At 36.8% G+C, this 15,943-nt stretch overlaps 1 protein-coding gene across 4 annotated transcripts in view; it reads left to right on the top strand.

The window, feature by feature from the left end:
* Positions 1-15,943, top strand: part of NPAS3 (neuronal PAS domain protein 3) — a 631,291-nt gene that overhangs the window by 559,563 nt on the left and 55,785 nt on the right. For all 4 annotated transcript variants that reach the window (XM_064512370.1, XM_064512369.1, XM_064512372.1 and 1 more), the window contains one exon: positions 6,388-6,506. In XM_064512370.1, coding sequence (XP_064368440.1) covers positions 6,388-6,506 — 119 coding nt within the window. The remainder of the gene's footprint in view (positions 1-6,387; positions 6,507-15,943) is intronic.

Genomic DNA, 15,943 nt, shown 5'->3' with positions numbered 1-15,943 from the left:
ACAGGATTAAGATCCTGTAAAGAATCCTGTCTTACTTTTGCCTATGGTTAGTGTTAAATGTGGTGAATTTGGGGAAATAACCGAAGCACATTTAAAAGGTTGATGTGACCACTTACACTAGCCTGCATGTTGGCATGTGCAATCCAAGCCCTAAGCAGCAGACCAGGCAAGATGTTAAAAGTGATAAAATAGTAATCAGAAACTTGATCCAACTCCCTTCATAGTATTCCTGTTCGCTCAGATGGGAGTTGGCCAGACTCTTATTACCCAAAGATAGGTTGCCCAAAGATAGAGAACTTGTGCTATTTGAGTCATACCTGGCATCCATCTGCTGCCCCAAAAAGGCATGGGTCTTTTGTAGGTCCTGTGTCATAACTGTGCTCGTCTCAGGCACCGTGGGCAACTCCAAAGGGTGCTGTAGGCCTGTGTGTGGCAACTTTTGTCACATTAAAGGGAGATACTGTATATAGCTGAGTGTTAGTCACTTGTTCTCCCAGTTTCAAACGTTTATGCTTAATAGTGTGCTGTATCACAACTGGGCCTAACGGAGAGTTCTGCTGGATGTGTAGCCTAGTTACTACAAATTTAGTTTAAGAAATTGTTTCATTAAAAAAAATATATATGTAAAGATTCATTGTCAACTTAGTTTTATAAACTTAAGAATTTTGCATAATGGCAAACTAACTGAAGCAATCTGGGATGCCAGTGGACCCCATCAGTTGTTGGTTTGGAAAATTTGAAGGGATTAGAAAAAACCCAAAGCAAACATTAGAAGACGCAGTCTTTGAAAGAAGTCTGATAGGGTTTAAAGTTTTTATGCCTTTGAGTTTCTAATAGGCTCATAGGTCATGAAAAGTGAATTGTCTTCATCTTGGAGGTAGAATGACAGTTTGTTACCTTGCCTGAAAACATTACCTAGCAATAAATTGTTTAGAGGAAGTCATTGTTCTTTCCATTTATTCTGGAGAAGCTGCCCTGAGCCTTTCCCTTTTCAATCAGATCTTGGCTAGAACCCAGCATTATTCCCCCTGTTAAAAGGAAAGAAGGGAACTAAGTCACCAAAATCCCAGGTCCCAATTCCTAACTTCCTCAGCTTTATTTCAGTAAATAGCAAAACTGAAATTTTAAGAGTCATAGCAGGTTTGATACAAGTACCATGGAGATCAAAATCTGTTTATTCAGGAATTTGAGTTGCCTTGGGAGAATGAATTAGGCTCTTCTTTGCCTCCCACAACTTCAACAAAGGTGTTCATTTAGTCCTTGGTTTTGCAAGATGCTGAGCATTCCAGGGAGATCATCAGAGCAGCTATAGAAATTACTAGGTTTGTGCCCATCAGTCGATCTTCGGGGGGCTGCTCATGCGCCTGAACACACCGAAGTTCTTTGTCTGAATAGTTCGGTCTTCAGCAGCTTGCTAGGTCAAGTTTTAGCTTCCAGTGCTTGCCCATGTTCAGCCTGCAATCAGACTTAACCCATTCCACCTAAAACCATGCATTTGCACAGGTGCTAAATATAATTTCATAGTAACTTACACTTACCGGAAATAAACTGTCTTGACTTGAAGCTTTTGAATTGCATTTGCTGGCCCAGTAGTTAGAAAAATCTATCTTTTAGCTTATAAGATGATTGAATTTGATCTGTAAGTTCCTGTGAGACAATGAGCTTGGAAACAATGCTTTTTTGAGAGTCACTTTTCTGATTAAAAACACACTTTAAGAGGCAATAATATGAGAAAAACTAGGACACTTAACTGCTCAAGATTAAATTTTCCTAGAAAGTCTTTTAATGCCTGGTTACAGGTAATAAACTGCACAGAAAGAAATAGAAGCATTTACAAAGAAACATCTACTCCAACTGAAAATGATAGATTTATATTACCTAATTATTCATCTGAACATAATGGTTCTCAGTTGCCTATGCAAAGAGTTATCAGACTTTAAGAAAATGTGGGAAGAGGTTTGCAAGCTTAGGAGAGGACATGAGAGAAGAACTCCCTTTTTTTTTCATGTTGTGTATGTTCTGTCTTATTTTGTTTCTCTTTTAAGAGCTGTGTGGATGGTGTTTGAAAACCTCTCTTAAAAGCTGTATAGGCACCTATTTTCAAGAAAGAGAAATTAATGACATATGAAAATATCCTGAAATTATGCCAAATACAGAATTTTCTGTATGTTGAAGCATAAGCTTTTTTCCCACCAAGCCCCCTAAATTCCTTAATGTTTTCTGCTTGCTGGTCATTGGTTTTTCTCTGTAACTTCTGGCCCTCCTATGAATGAGAAGCCTATCTTTTGTCTGTTTTGCATGGGCAAATGCTATTTTTCTCCTCTTCTCTCAATTATTTTTAACGCATGTGAGGAAAAAAAGCCAGAAGTTGGTGAAGATTTATTTAGACTGCTTTGGCAGCATTTCCTTATTTAAGATATAAATCAAATTTGGAGCTTCTTCTCTCCTGGGGGACAGATTGTTTATCTGAATATGAATGTGCTTGTGAATCAGACATGGGGAAGGTACTTGTGCTATTGCTGTGAAATAGCAATTATTTGCATGGTTTTACATTGCTTTGCTCTATAGGATGAACTCAGGCAGGCTGTACACAGCTGCTGGACATTTCCAGGTCATTGCAGGATCAGAGCCATGGAGCTCAGTCCTCCAAATACTCACATGCATGTTTACCTATCGCTGCACGTCCCAGTAAAGTCAACAGAACTCTTCCAGTCTGTGAAGCTAAGCGCTGCGTGACGTTACACCGTTTGTGAGGTCTGGGCCCTAGACATCCCCAAGACATCGGGGTCAGAGCTGCAAGGCTGGTTTACAAAGAAATACTTAGATGCTGAGGAAGAGATAAAACTATGTAATTTTGTGGATTTGGCTGTTAGTTCATATTAGCTCCCTATTTGGCTCTGTGGTTGCTCGTTGATGTTTTAATGTTTAGGACACTTTTGTGCTGAAAGAGGGGGTTGCAGCTTCATGCCCTTTGAAACAGAGAACACATTCTCTGTGCCCCGAAATCTCGTACTGCAGTAGCAGCTTTGGGAATGGAAAGAAGATTTCTTTAATAGTACCTGTTAAAGATATTTAAGGACACACGAAAGCAAGTGCTCTCTCAGCAGAGTACACAATTATCTGTTTTGCAAAGACAATCCGAACTTACTTTCTGTACTTCTAAGCCTGACAGCGTATAGTGCTTTCGTTCACACTCGGTGTCCGGTGACTTCTGTCCTACTATTAGCATTCTAAAAGCATAGTTTCAGAGGTTTATAACTCAACATTAGGTTTAGACTCAGCAAATTCACTCCAGGAGCACTATTTTTCATTGTGAAAGATCTCTTTAGTTACTACAATATCATGAAAAGTGGACCTTGCCTATTTCAGGCATTTTCAGGTTCTCAAAGTAAAAATAATAAAAAAACCTCTTGAAAAAATGAATTGCTACTGAGTTTCATTCTGATGTTCCTCAGGTTACTAGCCTCCTTTGACATAATTGAAAATATGAAAAGGCTGAGTGATAGGCATTTTAAAATCAACTCCTGAGAACTCATAATGGACCCTATTCCACATATTTCTGTGCAAATCTCACTGACATGGATGTGTTCTGTACACATCCTATTTTTTAAATACTGCATGCATAATCAGAGTTAGCATTGTTACAGTTTCTACTGTGGGTTGGTGCAACTCTGAATGCAGATTTGTATTATCAGCCGTAATGGTTCTCTCCTGAGAGAAATTCAGAATGATGTTCATAAGCTGTTCTGGACTTTTAGGTAACTAATCCCATCTCACATATATACTCTCAGGTACTTTCTGTTAAAGAAAATCAAACACTTCTGAATGCATATTTATATGACAGACTCTGTTTCAGTCTGCTGGATATATTATATGCGCTTTGTAACATTCGCTTACAGAGATACATAGGTTTTGTATACATGATATTAGCAGCAAAATTTAAGCTCAAGATGGAAGGTGGCAGGAACCTAACGAATGTCAATGTCAGGTACCTTGTACTAGATCTCAGCTGTCCTTTTCTTTCACAAAAATGTGTATGAAAGATAAGTTTTAATTTCAGTTGCTTGGGAATGGTACACATGTATCATTTTTTTTGCCTGCTCATTTTTCAAGCAGGAGGCATTGTGTGTTTAATTAACATAACTTCTGTGTGTTTAGGTAATTGCCATTAGAACACATTCGGACATACTGTACTTACTGCCTATGCTAGAGCATAATGTGCTGGACTACAACAACTACACTTGTTAGGCTGATTTTTAGCATTTCTTCACACAGCAGGAAGCACCCATGCTGTGGTTTCTTAATGTACTGTTTAAGTACTGCACTGCAGATACTGTATAAAAAGAGTAATAATTAATAATGATCCTCATCTTACCAGTACTTCTACTATCCTGGTGACCGTGGTTGCTGTTTTAGGGTTCCACTATCTTGGACCCTGAAACACATTTCTTTCCTTTGAGAGTTTCATTTCTCAGATGATATTGCTGAACAGAGCTGAATTTTTTTGAGGACAGGTTTGTTGCATGGATTCTGATGGCTTCACATTTGTTCAGGTCTCCTAGGACCAGCACCAATAAATGTGAAAAAGACAATAGCAGATTGGCATACTTTTCCATTTCCACCAGGATGAAAAAAAATACTCTAAATTAAGTCTAACCTTAAATGTATAATCTGTCCTTGGGAGCAAAAAAAAAAAAAGAAAAGAAGAAAAAAAAAAAAGAAAGCATCTTCAAGCTCTTGGCATCCCTTACGAGAAAAAATTGGTTCTAAGGGTCTCTGATCTTGTGTTTTAGTAAAATAGAACTGCACGGCTGACTGACAGTTCTGATCTAAAGCATTTACGTTTAAGTTTTGATCTCTCTGCTTTTGATTAAAACTAATGAGCTCATTTAATTCAAAATGGGAATCTCTGATAAGAGAAATAAGGTTGATGTGATTGGATTAGAGGGGCAAATTAAACTCTTAGAGCAGAAGTTTGTGCTTATATAGTGTATTAAAAAGCTGTTGGCATATTATGGCGTGTTAGATGATGAGAAAAATTTCATAGTAATTCATATTTAATCAGAAGAAATGAAAGTACTAAATATAACATGGCTCTGCTTTTCCCTCGAGTGATAAAGAGCTGTACATTTAAAATGACATCGAATTCATACTCTCTAAAACAAAAAAGCCTTAAGAGAGACACTAAAAAAGGGGACACAGTTGTCAGTTATTTCCTCACAATAGAGTTGAAATGTCACAAATACCGGAAAATGCGACCACATTAAAACAAGGACATTTCGAGATAATCCTTAGCTCACAAACAAGTTTTGGTGTTTCCCTTGGCTGCATAACAAATGCTTTGTGAATACTTGGAATAGTTTCTACTACTCGTTTGGTAGATTCTGCAAGATAATGGCAAAATAATTTCAAAAGAACTTTTTATGCAGTGTTAATTACTCACTGAAACTACAAGATGTTTAACCTTGAACAGTGCCTTATTTTTGTAAGCCTCTTGCAGAATTTTGCCATGACCGGTATTCTGGGGAGGGGAAGCGAACTGTTGGTTATTAGGGCTAAAATAGCAACAATAAAGATCATATAGGGAATATCTCAGTGCTGCCTAGTGTTATTCCCACTATATTATCATGTATACTAAGAGTATTTGTTTACTATTTTAAAGTAGTTACAGTTGAGGGAATGAGAAACAAAGGTGAGATTTGTAGTTTCAAGGAGGAAACCACTTCAATTTGATAATGTATACTTTCCATTAGTGACTGATTAGTCACTAATAATTAATGTTAATAATGTTAATAATAGTGCTAATAATAACAATAGTAATAATAGTCATTTACGTGAGCATTTTTGCCTGCAGTCTGCTCAGTGCTTTATTGATAATAATTAACCTGAAGTAATGGGGAAATGAAGGCATTCAAAAAGAGCAGTGACTTAGCCTAAGTGTCACTGCAAGCAAGGAGTGGAGACTGCGGAATAAAATTCCGCAGTGGGATTTGTAGCTTCTTGCAGCAGACAGAGCTGCTTCCTTAGTGAGACTTTGCCTTTCATAGAACATTGAAGAATTCTGCAGTTTTAAAAAACAACACCAAAACCTGACAAAATAACCCCAAACATTAAAAAAAAAAAGTGCAGGAAAGGGTTAATGAGTCAAAGCTCTGTTAAAAATTCTATGGGAAAAATAACTTGAAAATGAGACTTACTGAGTGTACATATATTTTTCAAATTTTTTTTTTGCTAAGTAAACATTTTCTAAACGAGGTAAATTGATTACAACACTCTTAGCATCTATCAGTCATTTATTTTTAGTGAGTTCAAGGATTGCACCTGAAAAATAGCTTAGAGATGTATAAAATCTAAATTATGTGTCTATGTATTTTTTCTATTCCCTAGTGGAATCTACAAGCCCCAGTTTACTAACCACTGACAACACTCTAGAGCGCTCTTTTTTCATCCGAATGAAATCTACACTGACCAAGCGAGGAGTGCACATCAAATCGTCAGGATACAAGGTAAGGCTTGCACTGTACCATGAAATATTGACATTTTAAAATTACGTTCATTCATGTTCCAGGAACGCATTAATAGTCAGAGGAAGGAACTATTTCACATTTGCATATGTTTCATTCCTTTTGTTAAAGAATCATTAATATAGTATTTCCAGCCTGAGGTTTGTCAGAGGTACTGCACCTCAGTTAAATTGATCATTATTACAACAAACATTCTTTATAACAGCATGGTAGCCTTCAAAAGAGCAACACTTCCAGAGTAAAGGTATATTTTACTAAACAGGGTGAGTCACAGTAACATCACTCTTTCCGTGATGGAAAATTACTGCTCATTTGCTTTGACTGTTCAGTTTGTCTTTGGGTTATGTTTTCCTCAGAGAGGTAGGATTTCTTCACGCAGACAGTATGCTAGAACTATTTAATTTCTCCACCATTCTGGCTGAAGGAAACAACAAGCCACAACAAGTGCTTTTCCACCATTTTTCTTTGATTGTCAGTCTGAGGGGCATCTGCTGCTGGGGATCATATTTGCTGAATTTCTGACTCTTTAAGGATTTGAAAGTCTCTTGTTCCTTATCAGCAGTAATCTCATTTTTCTTCAGTCATATATTGCTCATAGTGCCTGTAGCTATCAGTGGCTTTGCTGTATGCTAAAACTAGGAGGAGTAGCATTTTTAACATTGTCAACTTGTGGAGTGAAGTATCTCACCCATTAAGTATTATGCAAGAGAAAAGAGTGAAGTAAGGAAGTAAGTCTGAGAATGTGTACGTATTTAAAGAAGATGCTCATCAGTGTTTATTTAAGAACTTTGAGCAGCATTTTTTTTAGTTTTCAGAGGAAGATTTAGAGTTTTGAAATAAAATTCCCAATTCACTCAGCCCAAAAAACTCTCTGTGAATATAACATCAAGGCAGTCTACCTAAGCAGTAAACATCTCCTGGTAGAAATGTCTTCTTTTCACTTAGTGAATGGAAGTCCTTTTCTTGGATAGTTTCTGGATCAAGATGATTGAAATGGTCGTTAATGAAATTTTAGGTCCAAATGAACAGTTTCTTAAGATATCAAATGCTATGATCTGGTGTTTGCTTAGTCGTCACCATCTGAAAGAATGTATTCAGTACTTGTTCATCCTGGACAGGTTTCCAAGTCTCAAGAAGTATCAAAACTGAGAACTATACTGTCAGTCTTGGGAGGAAGAAGGCAAATTCATGAATGATGTTCATTTTCATGATTAGGTGTGGTGCATCAAGACGAGGCCAAAGTTAGATTGGCAGAGAACTTGCTTTCCTGTTTTTTTTTTTTTTTTTTTTTTTTTTTTTTCTGCAAGTGGTGTGAGAAAAGTTAGAGAATTGATCTGTGGATTTTGTTATCTGACATTTTTCACCAGCTGTAGATGAGAAGAACAAGGAATACGTGAATGACTTTGTAGGTCTCTCTAACTTGCTACCAAGTTACACTCATGCCAATGTTTTAACATAAAAATATGTTTATGTACTAGTGTTTGACTAAAAAGTCAAAAAGTGGGTTTTTGCTTGTTAAAATTCAGATGTTTTTTGAAATTCACAGTAGATCCTTTATTCCACAGAAAGACACAGTATGCCATATCGTATAATTTAATATTTCTTTTAAGACCTGCTGATGCCTCATGGAAACATTGGAAACTGTAATTGAGATGTCACAGACAGGAGAATGAATTTGGGTAACAAGGAGAAAATAGCAAATAAATTCTCAGGGATCAGATATCATTTTTCAGGCAACTTTTCCTAGTTGCAAAGAATGGGGAATAAGAAAAAGATGGTAGCTGACAAAACTGTCTGTAAATAAAACATTTGTTTTTTTCAAATTTTTCCATGAGGCATCAGGAAGTCAGCATGAGTAAAATCATGTAAACAGTGCACAAATCCCAGGCAGGTATAAACATAGAAGAATAGTTCCTCTGCCTCTGGATGTTTTGAAGAATTTTATAACTGACAGTGTTTGGTTGAATTTAGCTGCGTCCAGCCATATAAATTGTACTTTAATGGCTTTTCCAAAACATGGTTATTTAAACTGTACGTTCTGTGGAATGATAATTATACACAGCCTCAGTGAGCCCCCGTAAAATTTTATATTCATTGTAGAAAAATTAGATAGCATGAATGTTTTTTAAGTGTAAGAACTGTTTTGTTTAAATGTAATTCTCAATCTGTGTACAAAACAAGCTAAGCATAATACAGCTCAACTGCTGCAGTGAATGTTATGCACACTTCTAGGAACGTTACCAACAACTTCATTGATTTCCAAAAGTTCAGTGCCAGAACAAATTTAAGGCTGCTATAATTTGTTCAGGAATATATTTTATTAAAATTAAGAAGGAGTCATGAGCCTTATGAATGTACAGCTGTAAGTAATTATCAAAGGGAAGAATAGTTATTTAATATTGACAAAGCTCATGGGAAAACCACAGTGAGTATAGAACAGTTCTGAAACAGTAAAGCCAGCAGGTAAGTCCTGTGTCATAGGTACCTAGGAGACCTGCACCACTTACTCTGCCACACTATGCCACCTGGGATCATATGCAGCAGGGTTCCTGCAGGAAATCCTGGTGGAGCAAGCTGTCTCTGGACCCACTATCTCACGCCTTCAAAATACCACAGAGCACTGAAATTTTCCTTCTGCAAAAAGCAAGGGTTCCTGCTAAACAGCTTCCCTTGAGCTCTTCTGTCACTGTGGGTATATGACCTTCCTATCAGGTATACAAACATTATTCAGCAGCTGTGTGCTGAGAACCATGGCATCTTACGAGTCAGGTTTTAGCTCTGTCAAAGATACTCAACTGCCCATGGGTTCAGCCCTCCAGCTGTGACAAAATTTTACATTTCTGTGAGGTGGTTGCATCCCATTTCAAACTCTTGCTGAGCTCAGAACCATGTCTCCATTTTTCCCCTGCTTTGAGGACTGCCAAGGGTTGTTTTCCTTAGACAGCAAATGATTGAGGTGGTCCACAAAATGCTTAGGCAATTTTCAGTATGAGTGAGCCCTGCCTCAGGAAAATCACGTAAGATTGAAAAAAGTTAGAGAATGAGATTGATTAATCATTTGGGTTGATCTAGTCAGGGCTAATTTTCTATCAAAAGAAATGCTGGAACAAAGAACCACACTAATAGGCTTATACAGACCATATATGTATACCTCAAAGAGACTCTGTTCCAGACTCTTCTGCCTTGAAATGAAGCCTTTTATAGTCCCTTCCTGGACTGATTTAATTAGCCCCAAATTATCCCTACAGATGGAGGTATGGCCTTTTTTACCATAAATGATATTACCTTAAATGTCTAAAATGGGAAGGTTGTTACAAGATTAATCCTCCTTCTCTCCTTCCCTTTCATTGTTTTCCAGCTCCCTCCTTGAATGAAATTTTCCCTTTTTATAACATTCTTAGGCTCAGAGCTTATAAGAAAAGGCTTAACATACAGTGCTAGAGAGCTATTCAGTTTTCAGTGAGTAAATCTACAATCTTACAAAAAAGTCAAATAAAACATGTAGTCAGCTGACAAAACACAATGAAAACAAATAAAAAGAAAAAATGATAATAATTCCATTCACTGCAAACCTCAGAATGTATTACCATTACAGCTGTTGTCTGAGATACATGGTGCAGAGACTTGCTGTGTTTTTCTCTGCTGAAAATGTATCATTTCATGCTTTTCTCTATTTTTTCATCAGTAAAAAGATACTCTTGTATTTCATTTGGATTTTGCTTGTCTCCATTTTATCTCCTTTTCTCTTTTTTTCCTCCATTTGAGGGTCAAAATTCTGTCTGCTGAACACTTATCCTACCTTCAGTGTTTTTATTGTCTGACTTTCTTAGATGTATGTCAAAGCTAGTTTTAATTGCAAATTACTTTGTTCAAGTCCAGTGATACATTTCCTGCTCCCTTGTCATATCCTATTTTTGTTTTGTCACATTTACTGCTCTCTTGTACAAAGCACAACAACTGGTTGTAGAAGGAGTCAGAGCACTAAACACCGACAGAGCCATTCAATAGTTTCTAGTTCATCAGATCATAAGATGCGTTATCGTATATCCATACATATTTCTCTACTATTTTCTGCAGTGGTCCTCTCATAATAAGTCATTACAGAGGTGCATAAGCAAACATGAGGAGATTCCCTAGTACTTTTCCTTTCACCATGGCAATCCCTGAATTTGGTGTAAGCAATATCCGCCACCTTTCCATCTCCCAAGAAGCTGGCAATCAGCTTTCTTGGCTATCCATTAACAGAGAGAAAGGCATCTTAAAACAGCTACAGCTGTACCATCCTACTTGAGGTGATACTTTACCTAATGTGATACCTAGATGCCTGCTTTGGCCCATTCAGTGTTAACAAGAAGTCGTCCCTGTGTTTTTGTCCTTAAAACATCAAAGGCATTGAAGTCACTATGCAGTGAGTCTACTGCAGACACTTCAGTAACTGGAAGAAAATAGAGCAGCTATCATGTGCTGAGCAGAATTTTACACACGACCTTAGACTTTTGAGCCTGTATTATTGAGAAAGGAAATATTTGCTAGGTTACTCAGATACTTCTGCCTTCAAGTGAGGCCTCTTTGTCTTTGAAAAGTGCCTTGGGATCACAGAAAAGCACATACACAGCCTTTGGAGGTGAATGAAATGGACTTTGTTTCAGCTACTTATATATGACTTTCAGGAGTTCTAAAATCCTTTAATACTGCACAGAAGCGTTAGTACTGGATACAAATGTAAGCCCTGCAGTTTTGCTTTACAGAATCACAGCTGTTACCAATGCCAAGAATGAGTATTTACACCTGTTTTTTGCTTACATGCGAGAGAGTTTATTGTGGAAAGTAAGCAGGCGTATCTATAATCAAAGTGGCCAAATTGCAATGAAGGGAGCAAAGTTACCTTCATTCCTTTTTTATTATTTATTTATTCACAGCTGACTATTAAATCTAACAGCATGATCTTAACTACCGGTGGACATATTGCATAAAACTAAATAGATTACTATATAAAGTTTTCTAAACTAAGCTTGTTAAATGAAATTTAGATGTTTTGTTGCACACCTGATATCTGCATTTCAATAATGGGAAGTTCAAATTTGGTTAGCTGTACCTCATAAATAAATTGCTGCATATCGAAATGTTTTAAATAATATACACATGAAAAACTGAAAAATATGTAAAACTGCATTAAAGTGTTTTCACAAATTAGTTACTGTAGTCTACATGAATTCATTTTTTTATTTTGTGCAATGCTTTCTTTCTGCCATCTTGTTTAAAATTAAACATTGTCACAAACTGTACTCTCATTTTTGGCATTTAAAGATGTACTGAAATTAGAACTGCTCAGAAAGCAATTTTGAAGCCAGAAGCCTAAATTTCTTGTTGAAATTCTGTCTCTGTCACAGTTCTGTTATCAGCCTTTTTTGCACTATTCCTGCCTTTATTCACAATTTAAAGTTAAGGTTTTTTAGTTATTTCTAAACTTAAAGAACTGGGCAGGATTTGGAAATCTCAGTTGTGCACTTCTTGTGCCATTTTGGCAGAGTTTAGATTCATTGATCCAAGAGGGCAGAAATCTCTGTTAGACACCCAAAAATATGCCATTGCACTAGCCTAGTGATACTGTTCTCTTGACTCAATGCAAAATTGGAAAGATTCTTTCAAGATTCATTTAGAATTCAGAAACAACGTCCACATGCTAAAATCAACTTAGGGAGCCAATATCATGGGCTTGTTAAGAACACAGCAGAAAAACACCTTCCGTTTAAGGGTAATAGGAAGAAGAAAGAGGAGGCAGCTGTCTCTTGCATAATAGTTTAATGATTAGTGTATTTCCTGAATGAGGGCTATGTTTGAGTCAGATTTAATTCCCTCTTCAGCCTGAGGGAATTCACATATCCCACTTTCCAGCATGGCCTAAATTCTTTTCTGCTCTTCTAATAATTTTCCCCCTTGAAATCTTTTCTGTCAGGCATTTTACTCTGTCCCAGAAAGGTATCCTGACCTTTCTCCGTAGAGAGAAAGAAAACTGTAGAATTTAGTATTTCATCACATGGCGACTGCCACACCTCCTTAATTGAGTGAAGAAGGGACAGGAAACCAACATCAGGAAGCATTATGTGAAGAGTTTTCTAAATGTCAGCACATGCATTCCCCAGACTTTTCAGCACTGAGAAGACTTAAAGGTAATTTGTCAGAGAGAAAGAACTGATCTAGAATTCACCCATGTAAATCGATGACCTTTTAGTCAAAAGGATGTCTCTTAGCTAGTAAAGCTACAGCATGACTTATAAAGGAACAAAATACTAATGGGCCAATCTGAGTCTTATGAAGTATCTACTTGTAGATATAAAGATATGGTTCAAGAAGAGATGGTCTGCAACAGGATTAGGAAGACTAGAGTTCATTTTCTGCCTTGCTATAGAGCTGTGAGATTGTTACAAGAACTGTCTGGAAAAGCTCGATTCACACTTGACATCTAAATATAATAGCCAATTTTTTTTTAAGTGTTCAGCAAACATTAGCTCCACCTTTCTTCTCAAAAGCCACTTTCAGGGCTGAGCATCTTTTAGCCAGGATTTTTAGCACTATTCTACCATCTGGAGACATTAACATAGGTTAGGCATTCATTAGTACAGTGGTACTAATGAAACTAACAGATTAGTATTATGAAAAAGCCTTTTTAATTAGCAGCCTTCTTTAATAGAAAGATTCAAGCATTGATCATTCCTGAAGATGTCTGCAGACATCATATTTCTGACACCTGTACCAGATGTGTTTCTCCTCAGATATTGTTTTAAAAGTTCATATAACCTTTCAGTTGTGATTCTGTCACAATGTCTTCCAAACTGGGTAAATGGGAAGTACCTTAGATCGCAAACTGGATTCCAAAAGGGAGTGCACGTGCAGTGGGCCTGGGAGTCCCTTTGCAGTGTTAATGAGCAGAGATCAGCGAGTCGGATGAGAACAACGAGAAGACCTTGCCAGAGTGGGAACCAGGCAATACCTCATTTCCCGTGCCAGGAGAATGGTATCATGGTCCCAGGTTGGGAATGTCTACTGAAGTAGAGAGGTCTTCAGTCCCCAAAGTTGACTTACGTTATCCACTGTGGTGGTCTGCCACTGCTTATTGTTAGTGAATGGGAATATGGTTTTCTTCTGCTTTAGGTAGGAGCAAAGAAAACTATACAGATTCTTCTCTGTGAAGAATCACCAGCCAGAATTCACTTTAAGACAGAAGGATGCTGCTGCCAACATCTCTGCTCCACCTGTTTTGTAACAAGTGCCAATGAATATTTTGGCCCACCTCCTTTTCATAATGTAAACATTGTATTAGATGTGTAAATACTGACACTAATAGCTTTTCAAATAATTTATACCCCTTTCACAGTTGTTCACAGTTTTTGTCCAAAGTAGGCTTAGAGACAACAAGGAGCTTATATACTGAAAAAATGTAACTAATATTAAGCTAACATAGGACAATACATCTTGCTTTCCAGCAGATGCTTGCAGAAGCAGTCCAGTCTTTCCACTGGTAGAATTTTATTGAGTGTGAAACAGGCAGTGGAATTCAGAACTAAAGTGAAACTTAATAGAAGGTTCTTAGACTTGCATTTCAGTGAATTTTACATTTAAGAAAAGTTGTTTCTTATATTCTGCATATCGTCTTGATCTAGTAATATGAGATCAGTAGCTGTTGAATAGAAAACATAAGTCTTTAGTTGATAGTCATAAGGATTTTCATAAATGTATGTAGTAAGTTTAATATTTTTGGTCTGATTCCCTGATTTTTTTTTTTATTTTTTTTTTGTATCAGCGTAACTATGTTACTTTCTATGTATTTATATATATTGATGCAGGAAAAGGATCAAGTTTCCTTTAAATCACGCAAGAATGATTCCATGATCTTGTGAAAGGCAAATAAATTGGCTACATCTAGACAAAGGATCTGTAGTTATTTCCATAGTTCTTTTCAGTATGTTGGAAATATTCTGTAATTATAAACATAATCAAATATCATAAATTTAATTGCTTTTACTAGAATGTTGAAACAAAAACATCCTTTTCCGTTGCAGATGAAATGGTTGCCTGATACATTACATGGAAAAGGGTCAGGCTAATCTGCTTTTGATTTTTCCTCCAGATATTTCACACAATAAAGGAATAAGAACTTAAGGAGAACAGCACTGTACCCTATGAGATAGGTTTTCCAAAAAAAGAATGCATCATCTTTCAGCAAGTTTCATGCAGCAATAAAGGGAATGAGATTGAGCCATGCTTTTTGGTTTCACCCAACTGTCTTCTGGCTCCTTCTTCTAGCAAAGGGCTGTTGATGAGGAATGATAGAAAAAGCTGGTGAAAGCCTGTGATGTCAGCAAAAAGCTGTGCTCTAGAGACAGTTACCCATGTAGCAAAGATGAATGAAAGTAACTGACAGATCTGATGTACTCCATATTCTTTCTTTGGTGAAATTACATAAAATTCTGATGAATTAGAGGAAGATCCATATGATGTTTAAATTTAATATATGACAAGTTCCTGACATCTTATGCAAACACATATGTGTGTTTGGCTTTTGTAGAATTGTGATGGGTTAACTAAGGGGAGAAGACCACATTTTTGCAAGAGAGTTGTTGCCTCTGCAAGTAAATATTTGCTTGGAGAATTACATGAAAATTCTGAACAAAATTATCTTCCTGGAGTGAAGTTATTCCACAAATGTGGAGCCTACATTCAGACATTACTGTTCATTTCATTGTGCTCTGTCACAAGTGGTATTAGCGGCAAGCAAAAGTATGGGCATTTAATGCCGATGCCAGCAATGGGCATAGTTGCTGTGCTCAACTGGAGCACAGTGGAGGAGGTAAAACAGTGGTTTATCACCTGTCTCCACATTCACTCCACAAAGGAAAGGCCACTGTCAAATCAATGCCTAGTGTAAGTGAGGCTATATGGCACTCTTTACATACCAGATACACAAGCTGGGTCTCATTAATAAACTTTCGCAAACACACGTTCTTTGAAATTTGAAAAAGAGCAGAGAAACAGCAGAGAACATCTCTTTTACAAGCAGCTGGAGATTTTAAGTTTATCTGTTATTATGAATTCCTTCCCTGTAATTTTTCCTTCACCATTAATTCTTCAACCCAATATATGCTGAAATGTGTTAGCTGCCTCTAGTTTATAAGGATCAGGCTCTTTCTTTTTCCTGTTAAAGCTGTCCTTACTGAATCCTTTTTAAAGTTGTTTGTTTCTGCTCACATATCTTCTTCATGACATAATAACTGCATTCATTTCTTTGCATTGTGTAACAATGTTATAAACACCGAATTATGATTCCACCACATCATCAATTTGGGAAAGCATCTTTAGAAAGCATTTATTTTTTAACCCCTATTTCTTACTTGGTTTCTTAAAATTTCTTTTATTTCTTT

The sequence above is a fragment of the Dromaius novaehollandiae genome, chromosome 5, assembly GCF_036370855.1.
Source record: "Dromaius novaehollandiae isolate bDroNov1 chromosome 5, bDroNov1.hap1, whole genome shotgun sequence".
NCBI classification, from domain to species: domain Eukaryota; kingdom Metazoa; phylum Chordata; class Aves; order Casuariiformes; family Dromaiidae; genus Dromaius; species Dromaius novaehollandiae.
Note: the sequence above shows the minus strand (reverse complement) of the source record. Positions and strands in the feature narration are given on the sequence as shown.